The sequence below is a fragment of the Carassius carassius genome, chromosome 13 (genome assembly GCF_963082965.1).
Source record: "Carassius carassius chromosome 13, fCarCar2.1, whole genome shotgun sequence".
Taxonomy (NCBI): Eukaryota; Metazoa; Chordata; class Actinopteri; order Cypriniformes; family Cyprinidae; genus Carassius; species Carassius carassius.
In genome coordinates, this window is record NC_081767.1 from 26560554 (window position 1) to 26576749 (window position 16196).

At 35.7% G+C, this 16196-nt stretch overlaps 2 protein-coding genes across 4 annotated transcripts in view; both read left to right on the top strand.

Moving 5' to 3' along the window:
• The window catches only part of LOC132156237 (basic helix-loop-helix ARNT-like protein 1), a 25942-nt gene extending 21275 nt beyond the window's left edge, over positions 1 to 4667 (top strand). For all 3 annotated transcript variants that reach the window (XM_059565147.1, XM_059565148.1, XM_059565146.1), the window contains 7 exons: positions 1327 to 1433; positions 2027 to 2177; positions 2313 to 2380; positions 2959 to 3076; positions 3432 to 3522; positions 3627 to 3726; positions 4242 to 4667. In XM_059565147.1, the coding sequence (XP_059421130.1) occupies positions 1327 to 1433; positions 2027 to 2177; positions 2313 to 2380; positions 2959 to 3076; positions 3432 to 3522; positions 3627 to 3726; positions 4242 to 4393 (787 nt within the window). In that variant the 3' untranslated portion in view covers positions 4394 to 4667. The remainder of the gene's footprint in view (positions 1 to 1326; positions 1434 to 2026; positions 2178 to 2312; positions 2381 to 2958; positions 3077 to 3431; positions 3523 to 3626; positions 3727 to 4241) is intronic.
• A 7570-nt stretch (positions 4668 to 12237) lies between these two features.
• LOC132155701 (guanylyl cyclase inhibitory protein-like) lies at positions 12238 to 16008 on the top strand. The gene is made up of 5 exons (XM_059564417.1): positions 12238 to 12508; positions 13353 to 13485; positions 14156 to 14305; positions 14469 to 14574; positions 14689 to 16008. Exons 1-5 carry the CDS (start codon positions 12432 to 12434, stop codon positions 14811 to 14813), a joined length of 591 nt encoding a protein of 196 aa, XP_059420400.1. The 5' UTR covers positions 12238 to 12431; the 3' UTR covers positions 14814 to 16008.
• Positions 16009 to 16196: the final 188 nt, after the last annotated feature.

Here is a 16196-nt window from a genome sequence, read left to right on the forward strand (position 1 = left end):
CTCTCTCTCTCTCTCTCTCTCTCTCTCTCTCTCTCTCTCTCTCTCTCTCTCTCTCTCTCTCTCTGTCTCTCTCACGCGCGCTCTCTCTCTCTCTCTGTCTGTCTCTCTCGCGCGCTCTCTCTGTCTCTCTGTCTGTCTCTCTCACGCTCTTTCTCTCTCTGTCTCTCTCGCACGCTCTGTCTCTCGCGCGCGCTCTCTCTCTCTCTCTCTCTCTGTCTCTCTCGCGCGCGCGCTCTCTCTCTCTCTGTCTGTCTCTCTCGCGCGCTCTCTCTGTCTCTCTGTCTGTCTCTCTCGCGCTCTTTCTCTCTCTGTCTCTCTCGCGCGCTCTGTCTCTCGTGCGCGCTCTCTCTCTCTCTCTCTCTGTCTCTCTCGCGCGCGCGCTCTCTCTCTCTCTGTCTGTCTCTCTCGCGCGCTCTCTCTTGTGCGCTCTGTCTCTCTCGCGCTCCCTCTCTCTCTGCCCTGTTAAACTTGCATGTGGTTTTCAGTCCTGTCAATTATAAACTTTCACTCTATGATGGTTAAGCTGTGCAATTAATCCGCGAATCACACTGTCAAGGGCAGGGGAGTAGCTGGCCCGTACAGTTAATGAATAACTGATCAACTACAACAGCCTACATCGCACATCCTGCGATGTGACTATCGTGGATTCGTACATCGCGATATCGATGCTTAAACGACACATCGTGCAGCCCTAGTAGACGGTAATGTTTTCTATTGGTTCATTTCTCTAGTTCATTTCTCTCGGTTCGTGTCAAATTAATTTTGATAAATAAGTCGCACCTGACTATAAGTCGCAGGACCAGCCAAACTATGAAAAAAAGTGTGACTTATAGTCCGGAAAATACGGTATTTAGTTTACCACTTGTTATGGGAGGGAGGACAACATTTGTTGTTCAGATAGAAGTTAACTATTTGTCAGTATTCTGATGGGCAGTAATTAACTTCAAAAAGGATTTCTTTAGTAGTAACTTCTTTAGTAGTCTGTATAAATTACATAAACATAATTATTATATACATTATTTTATTAATAATTATAATATATATAAAAATGACAAATATCATTATTTAATTTAAAACTTTTGACATCTCCCATTGGTCAGGCATTGGTACAGATTTGCCACAAAATCTTACCACTGGTTTAGTCGATGTTGTCATGTCAGGATAGCCTGGATGCTCAAATAAAAAGAGTAAAGTTTTGATAGTGAAAGAACTTTGTCTGGGAAATCAACTTTTTAAGTTTCTTCTTAAAAAGTTAACTTCTTTTAAGTATCATATTAAGAAAAGCTATTTTTTAAATACTGCTTTCAATTTATATTGTGCATACAGAGCCACCTCCATTCTGGGTTACTTACCCCAGGAGCTGCTAGGCACATCCTGCTATGAATACTTCCATCTGGATGACCTGCCTCATTTGGCAGATAGACACCGGAAAGGTACAGTGCATCCAGATTCTTATTTTAAGGAGCATTGGAGCTCTAAACAGGTTTTTTTGAAAGCAGATTCCAAGAAACTGGGCAGATTGCCCGAGACATTTGTACAAGGAAGGACACGAGTAGCCAAATACTCATCATCCATCATTAATCATTAGTCTTACTTCTAAAGAACATTAGCACAGCTTTCAGTGGCAGATGCACACGGCCAGTGCCTCAGAGAGTTATATTAGATTACATGCACATGCAAATAAATGTGACAATTAATACCTTCTCTGAGTTTCACATGGAAAACTCTGTTAACTCATTCTAATCCTGTATAAGTTTATTTTTATTGTGGAAAAATGATAATTACTACTGTTCCCTTGACTACTCTTCCATCTAATAAAATTGAATTAGGGTCTGTCCCACAAGTCATTGACTGCTTTTATTGTGCTTTTGGTCATCATGGACAACCTGGATCTTTTTTTGTATTCTGTCAAAAATAAAAAGCCTTATGGCATTGGAATGGCTGGCTTTGTGAGTGAATGACAAAAAAATATATTGTTGTGTGCACATTTTCTTAATTTTATTATTTTGATCACCTCTCTTCACAGTGTTGAGAAGTAAAGAGAAGATTGAGACAAACTGCTATAAGTTTAAAACAAAATATGGCTCTTTCGTCACCTTACAAAGTCAGTGGTTTAGTTTTATAAATCCCTGGACCAAAGAAGTTGAATACATAGTGTCAACCAACACAGTTATATCGTAAGTACCAGCATTTCATCTTGTTTTTCTACCAGGCCAGTTTTTCTACTACTGCGTATCAATGTCATAATTCAACCTGTCGCACACAAATTCTGTGATCAATGAGATGATAGATTATCTTTCTGCCTGACTCAGTGGTAAAAGTAATCCAGGTAGATCAGGGGATAAAGCTGAGCAGCCTAGCAGTTCCAAGGCCTCGGAGGGTGAGTATCGAGATCTACGAATGTTATAAATATGTTTTGTTTCTAGGCATGTGCCTATATTTGCATACTGCATTGTGAAACCACATATAGAGGAAAAGACAGAACAGGAGAAACTAATTATTCAGTGTAGCAACTGTATGAATTATGAAGTCCAGGCTTCCAGTTAATAAAAAGCCGGTCACCTTTTTCATGGATGCATGACCTTTTATTTTGTTTCTATTGTTCGGTTGTTTATGCTTGTTTGGGTGTTTGATATGGATGCATGACCTTTTATTTTTTGTTTTATTTCCTCCTTTTGGTTTGGTGGTTATAGTTTGGTATGTTTTGTTGTTTTTTTGTTTATCAGCTGGAACCACCTGAATTTTGTATACATGATTTATCTTGAAATCGCTAAAATATGCGAAATCACTATTATCACTGTCAGATTTGACTCACTATCACTGTCCACTTGCTAAGGACATCAACCAAAATACATAAATACAAAATACCCCCCGACCCCAATTAAGCAAGTCCTCTGTTGTCAAGAATTCTAGATATTTCCAACTCTTTTAAGTAATTTTGTATATTTCATTTTGTAGATGATGCTAAGAAGTCCCAACAAGTTCCAATCATCCCAGGTATCTCCAGTGCATCAGGCATGATTTACGCTGGGTGCATAGGGACCCAAATTGCTAATGAGATTATGGACTATAATAGGTAAACCAATTATGTTGCTTCCTTTCTGTTATTATATTTGGTGTTATTTACAGTGAAGTATTACAAGTGAAGAGAATTAAGGAATGTAAATGTAATTTAGATTAAGGATGAGTTGTCATCCAATAAACTACTAGTTAATAAGTGATGTTGGCTAGTTTATCATTTTTCTTTTAAATATTACTTTTGATATTGTTAGCAGCTGTGTTTTATACTGCTCTGCTTTAGCTGTCAGACAGTTTGCATGACAGAAGGTTCTTGGAAACCTTGTGTTTGTTAGTTGATTTTGAAAATATGTAGTTCTGCGCATTCCTAAAGGAAAGATCTTTGAATTCTGATGTAATGCTGTTTTCTTAAGGATGAACTCCTCACCATCCAGCGGTAATACAAGTCCCTTCAGTGTACCGCAGGATAAGTCTCCACTGGCCCTTGCGCAGGCCAGCAGCAAGGTGAGTCTGTCAAAAAACTATGTCTGTGTTTAGAAATTAGTTTACCAGTTTTGTGGTTTCTTGCATTCTAACTTGCGTTCTAACAGCACTCCTCATGCTTTAAGGTGCCAAATGGGGAAGCAACAGATGTGGAGATGACTGGCAAATCAGGCTCAGTGGAGGAAGTGAGGGGTGGGGCCTTCACAGCGGGAGAAAATCTGATGGGTAGATGTCACAGCATTATATTACATTGACCATGTGGTAGTAAGATGCTCAAGCTTGTCAAGATCATGTCTGGGTTTTTTCCTGGGAAAAATTTTGAAATTTAAGCCTGCTTTTGGAAGTATTTTTGCATTGTGACATTATTTTCGTAAAAAAATTCTTGTCCAGACATTTTTTACATTGTGTAAACTTTTATTTTACTTTTTATAATACAGAAATATATGGATTACAATCGAGAATCATGCATGTAGTATTATTATTATTATTATTATCAGATAATATACTTAATTTAATTAGTAAATGATGATAAATATTTAATAACAGATGTAATGCTATTTTTCTAAAAATAAATTAATATTAATTCAACTAAAATCTATACTTTAATGTTCTGTAATTTTTCTTAAATGTACATATTTTTGTCCTTTTAATTTTATTTTTTTAGATTATTATATAAAAAAAAAATGTTTTCAAATATGGTACTTTTTTGTTCATTCTCTGCCTCTCTTCCTGCCGTTCAGAGGGGAGCTCTCAGTTGGATCTGGAGAGTGTTCCTGGTTTGGGTGCTCTGAGCACTGACGAGGCAGCCATGGCAGTCATTATGAGCTTACTGGAAACAGATGCCAACCTGGGTGAGGCCGTGGATTTTGACGAGTTGCACTGGTCTCTGTGAACATTTTTTTTTTAAAGACCCATCTTATCTGGAGCTTTTTAAAATGAACCATCCATTCATTTTCACGGGGGCCACAAGCCTTTGACAATTCTTTGTCTTTTATGTTTTTAATTTATTAGTGTTTTTTAAATGCGTTTGGACAAGCTGCATGGCATATTATCTGATGTCTGCCCTTGGTGAAGGAGAACCGAAGGGGATGGCCGTCTCTCTTAGTACCTTAAGCTGAGTACCTTAAGCAACAGGACCAGGTTTTATATGGTCTGGTGTGCATTTCTTTATCTCAGCTCTGAGGTCAGGTCACGTCTGCCCCTTGGCATGGATCAGAACAGAGAGATGTTCTTGGCCTGTTTTGCCATGTTGAGAAACACATGCCTCAGCCAGGCCATAAGGTAAGAACCCAAATGGTCCACTGTGATCCAGTGGCATAAGGATTTCAAAACTATTTCCTTAGTCAATCAACACTTGAACTGATGCTTTGAGGCAAAGCTGGACTCAATTTTTTTTTATAAAAACGTCATGGGATTCCTTTGGCAAGGGAAGCCTGGTAGTTATTTTACCTTTTTAGAGCAGAAATCGTCTTGAATTCAATGTTGTTGTTTTTTTTGTTTTTTTTCAAGAGTGGAACAACAGGGAGGGGTATTGGTAAAAGCGCTTGTGGTCAGTTGTCAAACAGAATTACTTGAAAAGACTGGAAAAAATCAGAAAATAGAGGATCACCGTTAAGCCTGACATTAGTTTTTTTTCTTCTCTAGTCTACAAACCTGTGTGTGAATGTGTATTTTCCTTCAGACCTCTGCCTGTTCTGCCAGGGCTATGCTTCTCTTGAAACAGGGCTGTCATTAAGATTTACAACTCCTGGGACTGCGTTTTTACTGATGGGCGCTTTGAGTAAGCTGTATTATAGAGGTCCTGAGACAATGCTAATGGTTGTTGCCCCCATTAATTAGATGTATTAGATCTGCTTTTCTGAAAGATTTTCTGGATGGAGATCAGCGACATGTATAATGGTGATTGGAAACTAATAAGGGCAGGGTCTCTCAGGGAACAATTTGTGGAAACCCCTTCTCAATATCCTTTAGCGGATCAGCAAACAGTGTTGGGAAGGTTACTTTGGAAATGTAATAGGTTACAGATTACAAGTTACCCTATTTAAAATGTAATAGTAGTGTAACTTTTTTAATTACTTTAATAAAGTAATGTAACTAATTACTTTTGAGTACATTTTGATTACTTTTATAAATTTCTAATGAATGTTAATTTGCAACTGTTAATCATCTTCAACCATTTTACACCATGCAGGTTTAACCTTAAAGTAGTGCTCAATACTGTCAGACTTTCACCATCCTTCATCACCTGAATTAAGATGATCACATTTGAACACATCCACCACACAATCAGACTTTAGTACTGCCTTTTACTTAGAGATTGATCTGAAGTTCAAAGCAGATTTAAAATCAAAAGAAATAGTTTATAGATACTGTTTTTGAAACCAAATCTTTGCATAACTACAGGCATCTAACAAAGGTTTGGGGAAAAATAGTAAAAAAATAAAAGCATATACATCAACTCAAATACGGTTAAAGCATGTGTCCTATTTTGTGTACTAAACTCCTGAAACATTGGTGTCTTTTTGAAACACTGCTGTCTCTTTGTATATGATATGATGATAGTTTCTCAAAATAAGTAAAAAAATGCTCATGAAGTGACTATTCTAGAGATTAATTTCCATGAGGGGCGGACTGGGGAAAAAATAGGCTGGGAAATCTCCCACTCATACACCCACAACCCATTCTGAAACATGGACAACCCTATTTTTTTTTTGGACCTGACATGAAAAAATGTGAATCTTTAGGTTGGGGGACTTGCAACGTAATTAAGAGTTCTCTCCTGAACTGCCCCTTCACTTCCATTATCCATTCATCTCTCTCATGACTTTAATACTGAAGATTTTTATTTGACTTTTACCATGTTTTGTAAGTGCAATTTTGTTTTTTTGGCAAATTAATTACCACTTGTATTTATTTTTACTACAAATTCCATAGTTAAACCACGGTTAGTGCCATACCATAGGCTACATTAATTTTCCTAAGGGTTGTGTTTTTGTATGCACTAGCTCCCCCTAAACCTATGATAAAATATGATGATTTGTCTGCTAACTTACTACTGTAACATTACAAAAGATAATAATGACGTCGTTTATACAGTATTTTGAGTGATTGCGAGCAATGGGCTGCTGCTGCTTGACTAAGTAAACAAAGACAAAACTACATTAGCATATTTACAGATGAAACTGAAATGCACCTGAAACCCTGAACAGAAGTGTCGCTTCTCTGCTCCAGCTGTGCGCTTACACAGTTCACTCCGGTCTCTCTCTCTCGCATTGACTACTCAGAATCTGATCCAAACCGTTCGGCGGAGGCGCGGAGAGCGCGCGAGCCCAACCATTGCCAGTCACGACTAACCGATTCATGATTTATTAGAGATTTAATTATCGAATGGCGGATTCGGAAATAATCGCTTTAGTATATTCGGCCTGCAATTATACAAAAACAATATTAAAGTAGAAGGCCAAATCTTCTGCCAGGCCACCGGGAATAGTCCCGGTTCTCCCAATGTCCAGTCAGCGCCTGATTTCCACAGACACGCAGAACGTGCAGGATTCATATTCAGTCTTTTTGCGGCTTAATATTCACAGACATCAGTCCAAATCGGGTTTTGATTCAAGTGTACTGACCTACTTTTGATCTATTCGTCCAAAATGTGGCATATTGCGTCTGCGTTATAGGCTGAATTCCATTTTTATGACTGGAATCTACGAATGTGTTTTCCGCGTCTCGGAGATTATGGGCCATATGTCTTAGTGCAATTTGGGAAAGAAATAAGCTGTATGTGGATGTGTGTAAATATTCAAATGTAATCCTCTTTGTAATCGTTACAATTTTCATAAGTAACTGTAATTTAATTACTCATTTTTTCTTAGTAACTGTAACTGATTACTGTTACATTTATTTTGTAATTAAATTACGTAACGCCGTTACATGTAACTAGTTACTCCCCAACACTGTCAGCAAAGTACCACTTTTTAGACACTCAAGTTAAGGTGGTGTTTAAGACTTATACATTGTTCGGGGCTTCATTCTTTCATTACTTCTACTTGTCTGGTTATGTACAAAGAGGTATAACATGCTTATGTGATCAACATCTAGTAGATGATTGTTGTTTAAACTGTGTTTTGGAATTGTATAATAAGTTAATCTCTACTCAACTTCAAAATACTAACAAAATCACTTTTTATAGAGTAAAACAACAACAGAGTAATGGGGAGATGTATTTTAACTTTCTTCCTGCTTAATGGAGGTATTTAATACAAATCCAACCATGAAGTCACTTTTAAATATATAATGCACCCTAAAGTGAACAGTCTGTTTATCATTTACTCGCCCTCATGTCTTTCCAAACCTGTATGATTATGTTTCATGGAACACACAAATGTAGATGTTTAAAAGAATGTTCACGCTGTTGTTTTCCGTGTAATAAAAGTCAATGGTGACCATATGGGCTTTCAAGCTTCAGGAAGGACTAAAAAGCATAAGATTTGTGTGCTATTTTGTAAGTCCATTTTCATAGATCTCCAATTTAATTTACTCCGTTTTCTCGGTTTCAGTGTTGCGTTTCACCTTAAGGCTGGAATACACTACTAATAGACTTTTGCCCAGATTTTGAGTCTACTCTAGTTGCAGATTTTGTAGATTCACATGAAATCACGTGTTGTATGATACAGATATAGATTTTCTAGCATCATGCTATGATTCCATGCATTTGGAAGATATTTAACATTTTAGAATACATCGTTTTAACATGTCATAAGTTTAAAAGTCTTCCAGTGCATTCCAGTCAATAAGGAAGAAAGTAAGTCATACAGGTTTTGAACAACATGAGAAAATAATGCTGGAAATTATATTTTTGGCTGAACTATTACTTTAACTAAAGAACATATTTTAACCATTTTAAATGGTGTTAAATTAGTCTTTGAATAGATAAATCAAAAGATAACGTCCAATGTAGTTTTAAGCCAGTTTTTTTAAAGGGCTAAAATAAAATCTCATAAACATGACACCTATTTTTGGGCAAATGATCTTCATAGGCTGTTAAAATTATGCTATCAGATGCCATTTCTTGAAATGATTCCCTATTTTATATCATTGAGATTTTATTCTATGTGCATATCCCGGGTATACTGGTTCTCTCTGTTTTTCTCTTTCTAAATGTCTCACTCTCTTAAAACAAATCATCTGAATCCTCTGGGTAATAATTCACCTTATTTCAACATGACTTTGTATCTGATTTTGCAAATTTTCTTCCATATTGTTGCTTCCCTTTATACTGGTGACCTTTCATACAGATGATCAGTGTATTGAACTGCTTTATTGTGACAATGCACACGTGCCACAAGAGTCTCATGGCAATGCGTGATGGTAACAGCCAGTTTTGACCGATTGTACCAAAGCAAATTGACTGCAGACATATTTAAAGTACCCTTAACCCTGCTGTCAGATGTTCTGTAATTCTGTGACTGTGGTGTGAGCTGCTTTTAAAAACTGTTTTCATATCATTTTCTGCTGTCACATGTTGCCAAGAGCATACTTGAAGGGAGGATGCCACCCACCCAATCATCTGAAATACTGCTGGGTGATATGCACATTAAGGTTTTTAGTGTAAAAATAAGTCTTGCCATGATTCATTGTTCATCCAACGCTTGGCTTTGCAAACGTAACGTACTACCTAGAAATATAAGTGGGGTATTTCTTTAAACCTAACTGAAATTTCATGGGATTAACTGTAAGTGCTTGTCACACAGGTGGTTAGATGTGTTAGCCAATCATAATTGTGCTAAGATGTCCAGTTAGGGATTTTGATTGGGCAGTTGTTGCCTTAAGCACGGGAACAGCTTCTTTGTTTGCCCCAATGTACAAGCGTTGACCTGTGCCATAACTGCAGGCTTGTCCGAAAATATGAACAAAGACTTCTGAATCTGTTTCCCTCTCCCCCATATAGCTTCACTGTTTGTTTTTTTTTTTTTTTGTTTGTTTGTTTTTTACCCTAGAATGAAAAATTCCTTAATACACTCACCCTCAGGCCACCCAAGAGGTAGATGAATTTGTTAATTCATCAGAAATTTAGCATTACATTACCTGCTCACCAATGGGTCTTCTGCACTGAATGGGTGCCGTCAGAAAGACAGTCCAAACAGCTGATAAAAGCATCACAATAATCAACAAATAATTGATACGACTCCAGTCAGAGAATCGGCGTCTTGTGAAGTAAAAAGCTGTATGTTTAAAAAAATATTTTAAAATCATCATTAAGGGGTTTTAACTTTAAACTCTTGCTTCTGAACAAGATGCGAGTCCATAATCCATAATAATGCTTCCTTATGGTGAAAAAAGTCCATCTCCTGTTGTCCTCCCTCAGTAAAACATACCAACATATTTGTTTAGAACAGTTTTTGGACTGTACTGTAAACAGTGCTTCATCTGTGCACATTTCTCTCCTGATTCAGATGAGATTGACACTTTCACTGGAGAAGACAACGTTATTGATAGAGGATTATTGGATTATTACATGAGTTATTACAAACATGCAATGCAATGTTAATTGATGGACTGGAGTGGAGTCATGTAAATTTCTTATGGATTATTGTGATGTTTCATCAACTCATTTTAATGGCACCCATTCAGAGGATCCATTGGTGTGCCAATTATGTAATGCCAAATTCTCCAAATCTTTTCCGATTAAGAAATAAGCTCTGAGGGGTTTGTACCTTTTCAGCAAATGTAAAATTTTTTGAGTGCCCCATTCATTTGTGACTGTTCTGTTTGGAGTGTCATTCTGCAGTTGCACTTGGCAGAAATCAAGTACTGTACATAGGTTAGAAACACAGACCTTTTCTTATCTTGCTTTTGTCCTAATTTCAGCTCTCACTCTGTGTAGACTGAAAATTTCTTGATTTTTATATTGTTCCATTAATATTCATTCATGCATGCCTTTTTGTGTAACTTTGCTTTTCTTTACTTATTTTTTGTTGTTCTGTTAGCTATCTAAGGGTATTGGATAAAGGTTTTTGACTTATAAAAGAGACAAAGACTTGCTCATTGTTCTATTTCCCTTTGTTTCTGTCGGTCTTGAGTGTGTGTTTAAAGTGGTTTGGATACCCTGAAGACTATTCATCATTTCTGTGAATATCACAGTCGGGGAGCAGCTGTTGGGTCGAGCATCCAGATCTGCTTGCACCTCCTCGTCGCTTTGACCAAGGCTGTTATTGAACGGGGCATCTTGTTCAGGCACACAGGCCCCTTTTTTTTTTTTTTTTTGCTCTCTCTGTTTGTCAATGCCATCGCTGCTGCTGTCAACAGGTCTGGTTACTAGCAAAGGATCTGTCTGTCCAGGCTGACATGTAAAAAGATTCTTAAATAAACAACATTAGTTTCCTGTACATCTGTCTCCATCGGTCATATGTCAACAAACAACTGTTCAGAGATGAGATTGCATCTTAAATTTCAATTAATTTCCTGGAGGTAGCAAGTAGGAAATTTTCAATTGAATATAGGGAAATTGAAAGATTTGAATAAATTGCTTCAAGTTTTTCTTAGCACACTTGCCCATAAATGTTCATACACCACCATTCAAAGGTTTGGAGTCAGTGCATTTTGTGTGTGTGTGTGTGTGTGTGTGTACCAAGGAAGTGTTAAATATTTCAGAAGTGGCAGAAAAGACATTTGTGATGTTACAAATAATTTCTGTTTATGAATAAATGTTCTTTTGAACTATCGGTTCATGAAAGAATCCTGAAAGAAATGTATCACATTTTCCACAGAATAACGAGCAGCTAAGCCGTTTTCAACATTGATGATAAGAAATGTTTCTTGAGCACTAAATCATCATATTAGAATTATTTCTGAAGGATTTGCAGCTTATTTTAAATTACAATACTATTGTGCAATATTAATTTTTATATATATAATTTTTTTTTTTTTTTTTAAGCATTTACAATTTTATTTACCGAAAATATTACCAAACATTTGAATGGAAGTGAAGCATGAAATTATTTTTCATTACAGGATTGATTTTTTATTTTTATTTCTTTTTATTTATTTTTTTGTGGAGGAGGAGGAGGATTTGATATTTGTAGACATAAATACTTTTTATATTTTTTTAGATCATAAGGCTCACTGGAAAAAATTAAATGGCTTAGTCATTTTGAAATTCATTTAGAAAAAAATAAAACATAAATTTTAATACATTAAATATGTTCATTTAATTAAAATATGTGAAATGTTTGTAAACTTATTGTATTATGCAAATCAGCTAATAAATACCATTAACCAATCAAAATTGGATCAGAACTTGTTGATTTAATAAAATACCTCCAGTTTCTTTCAGCTCTATTTCAGTAAATTCCTCCAATTCTCATCAAGACAGGAAATCAATAAAACTTCACCGTTCGCCTTCACGCAAACTCTTTAAGCTGTTGAGTGCATTCAGTGGTTAAATCAGTAATGAGAACGATGCTGACTCAAATGATGAATCTAGCTAAACCACAATCTTCCGTGAGCATCTTTGATGGCTTTTGTATCCCCATTCACATTTTTGCGAATATTCACAAGCTTTGCCCAAAATCGTTTATACTAATAATAGTAAATTAGGTCACCAGAACAAGTCAGCTCTCAAGCAAATGACACACATTTTTATTTTACTGCAAAAGGAAAATATAGAGCTGCAACCATCAATTTATATAATATTACATAGAGTCCTAGTCTGCTGCTGGGACCAGAGAAGCCAGAGGATTTGAAGTATCACTCATGCGTCTTTGAGGTAATTAGTTTGTGTCACTTGCCTACATGTCGGCCTCCTGTGGGGAGATTACTGTAGTTTAATTTCACAGATGTAAAAGGGTCTGGGTAAGAATGATTAAGAGAGAGAGAAGTAAGCTGGAGTTTGCTATATAGGCATCTCTGCCACTGTTGATTTCGTTGCACTGATGAAGATGGGACAGGCTGCAACCTTACCCTGCAGAAAAGGTGGCACCTATGTCACCGAGCTTTATGAATGGTTCAGGTAAGTTTACAAAATATTAATTAGGTGACTACTATGACTAGATCTGGGATTTAGGGAAGCGAGTAGTAAAAATAGGATACATAAGCATAGTTACGTGTCATCTGATAGATGTTTTTATGCAAAACAAACCTTTCTGGATTCTCTTTATTATGGGAGAGTAATTATAGCCATAAAATGTATCAAGAAAGATTTTTATTATAGACCATAAAATGCCAACCATGACTGAAAAACCATATAAACTCTATTTCAGGATAAGTAGGTCATCTTTATTTTACTTGACCTTTTACTAGTCTTGTTCCTGGAACTTTTCATTTAATGATGTGCATGATAAGACAATTGCCTTTTTCAATAAGCATTCGTAATGTACAGTAACTGCTCTGGAAATCATCCTATAATACTGACAGAACACAATGTCTTATAGTTATCAAGTGTTAGTATCGGTAGCTTTTAATTAATATACATGTATTAATATTATTAACATACCTTAAAGACATTGGTGGATGGATTTTTTTTTTACAGAACAAATTTGTAGATATTAAAAAACATGATTCATGGTTGTCAATAAATGTTGTAATGTATAAACGCACTGAATTAATCATGTTTAAGACTGAAAGAGTAATCCAATAATCTTTTTTATATATATATATATTATAACATTTCAACGTGTATTTTTATGTAATGTGCATTTAATGGACAATTATCAATTATCTATATTATAACACTATAACCCAATGTCAATGAATATTTATCATTGATTTAAGATAAATGATTAAATAACTCATGAGATAAAAACTCATCAGAGTATTTTATAAAATGTGTCCAATTTTGTGCTTGTGCCTGGCAGGAAGTTCCTGAATGAATGCCCCAGTGGACTGATCACCCTCCATGAGTTCAGACGTCAATTCTGCAATGGAACCGTGGGAAAAGAGTCAGCGGAGTATGCAGAGCAGATATTCCGCACACTAGATAACAATGGGGTATTACAAAGCTCAAAACCAAACAAGCTTTGATGCCTGACACATATGATGTTTTAAACCTGCAGTTACAGAACGCTGGCATTACAAAACATGCTGACTTGTAAAAGGTGGAGGAATTACAAAAGACACTGTCCTAACAGTGGGAAACACGTTCCATATGTGGTGACATTACACTAACCTCAAGGTCAATGAATAATTATCATTGGTTTAAGATGAGAAAATAATTAAACATTATCAGTAGCTTGAAATTACATTGTCATTATTCTGAAACATTATTTTTTGAGATTTTGATCCCTAAGATAAGTCCAAACAGGGTTATTATAGTTAAATTAACTAAAACCATTAAATAAATTTAAAAAATCCATTACTAAAAATAAAATATAAAAACCTTAACATTTTTCTCTATATAACTATATATATATATATATATATATATATATATATATATATATATATATATATATATATATAACTATATATATATATATATATATATATATATACACATACACACACATACACTGTATACTGTATATATAATTACATTTAAAATTTAAAAAATGATAATAGTATGTAGTAAAACAACGCTGGATCCAGATCAAAACAAAATCGGGATTGGTGATGTGATGTGATGTGATATAAAAAGTGTTATGTGAATGCCATTTGACAGGATGGAGTTGTGGACTTCAGAGAATATGTGACAGCTATCAGCATGTTGATTGAGGGCACGACAGTGGAGAAGCTGCGCTGGTCCTTCAAACTCTATGATAAAGACAAAGATGGAGCCATCACACGCTCAGAGATGCTTGAAATCATGCAGGTAAGACTATAGTTGAAGAACTCTATTACTTACCTTTCTAAACTGATTGTAGCGTTTTACTCTGGAATTAGAAATGCAGTTTGTTTACGTGCTTCTGTATTGCTCCACTAGAGGGCAATATGTAATCACAAATTAATAATCTCTCATGCCTGTTTTCCCTCAGGCTGTGTACAAGATGAGCGTTGCAGCATCACTGACCAAACCTGATCCACTGACTGCTGAAGAATGCACCAACAGGATATTTGTACGGCTGGACAAAGATAACAATGGTAAGCTACATTGCTATCTAAAGTGCCAAAGTTATTTCAACCACTCTTGAAACACTACACTGCTCTAGAAAGTACAGTCTCCTTATGTCATTCTTTTTCATTCCGTCTCTATAGCCATTATCAGTCAAGAGGAGTTCATTGAAGGGGCGCTGAATGATGAATGGATCAGAGAGATGTTGGAGTGTGATCCAAACACAGTGAAGATGGAGAGGCCTCCCAAAGGCCATGCAGTACTATAAAGCTGTATCATAACGTTAAAGATGAGAAGTTCATGCATTAGTCAGTATGATTATTTTGAATTTAAGAAACAGTTCACCACAACAATGAAAAATGTTTCACCCTCAGAAATCACCTGCTCACCAATGGATCCTCTGCAGTCAATGGGTGCCGTCAGAAAGAGAGTCCAAACAGCTGATAAAAGCATCACGATAATCTAATCCACACCACTCCAGTCCATCAGTTAACATCTTGTGCAGAAAAAAAGCTGTGTGTTCGCAAGAAACAAATCTATCAATCACTGCTAAGGATCTATTGGTGAGCAAATTATGTTATGCTAAGTTTTTCCAAATATTTTCTGATAAAGAAACAAACTCATCTACATCTTGGATGATATGAGGGTGAATACATTTTCAGCTCATTTTTATATTTGGGTGAACTATTGCTGTAATGTAGTCCTATAAATTGACAAGATCGATGACACTCAAATTAATTCTACTTCTGATGTTATAGATGCATATTTCATATTTATACTGACTGATTGATTCTTCTGAAATAATTTCTGAAGACCGCTCAATTCATTTAGCTTTTTATTTATCTGATTTTTTATCCTTTCCATGTGAATTTACAAAATACATCTAAATAGCTACCGTAAATTGTTTTTAAGTTCTTATAAGGCTGTTTTTAGGATGTTATACTTCACTACCAAGCACAAGAGTTACAGACCATTTACTGAAAAACCAATTATTATTTAAATATTAGTTTCACCTCCTTAAGTTGTGTAATGTATTTGGATAAGCAATATTCTTTTGAGTTTGATTAGCTCATTGATTACAAAATACTGAAATAATGGGTCAGATTTTTGTGTCATGTTATAGCTTTTATTTGGAGTTAATTTACATACAATTTTTTTTTACATATTAAGCTAAATGTACAGAAACAATATAATATACTTGATGTCTCAGTTTCAGTTCCCTACTGTCTGTATTCTACAATGAATAATTGTACAAATGTGTTCTGCAGCATTCTTCTGCATTTCTCATTAGAATCTGAAAACTTTTGGTCTGGTCAAATTGCAGTTGGTATTTGCATGTCTTATTCCAGCAGCTGTTTACTGACAGCTGATTCTGTCTTCAAAGGAACGCTTATGACATAAAGATATAGCTTTGGTGACAATGGTGTGCTAGACTAAAGAAGATTAAATTACAGGCTAATAAAGAGATCTGAGCAAAAATGCATTATTCATTCTCTACTTTAGTGCCACACACACTTGTTGGTTTGACTACATTTGACTACTAAAATTTTTAATACATTAATCTGGGTAATTGTTTTTATACATTTACCTAAACATATAACCCTCACACAAATATCCGCATATCAACACCATGTGGCTGATTTATGACGAA

Coding starts and splice junctions, on each gene's coding strand:
- LOC132155701 (XM_059564417.1), top strand. CDS start 12,432: ATGAAGATGGGACAGGCTGCAACCTTACCCTGCAGAAAAGGTGGCACC. Junction 12,509..13,352: donor GAGCTTTATGAATGGTTCAG/GTAAGTTTACAA, acceptor TGTGCCTGGCAG/GAAGTTCCTGAATGAATGCC. Junction 14,575..14,688: donor GCTGGACAAAGATAACAATG/GTAAGCTACATT, acceptor CCGTCTCTATAG/CCATTATCAGTCAAGAGGAG.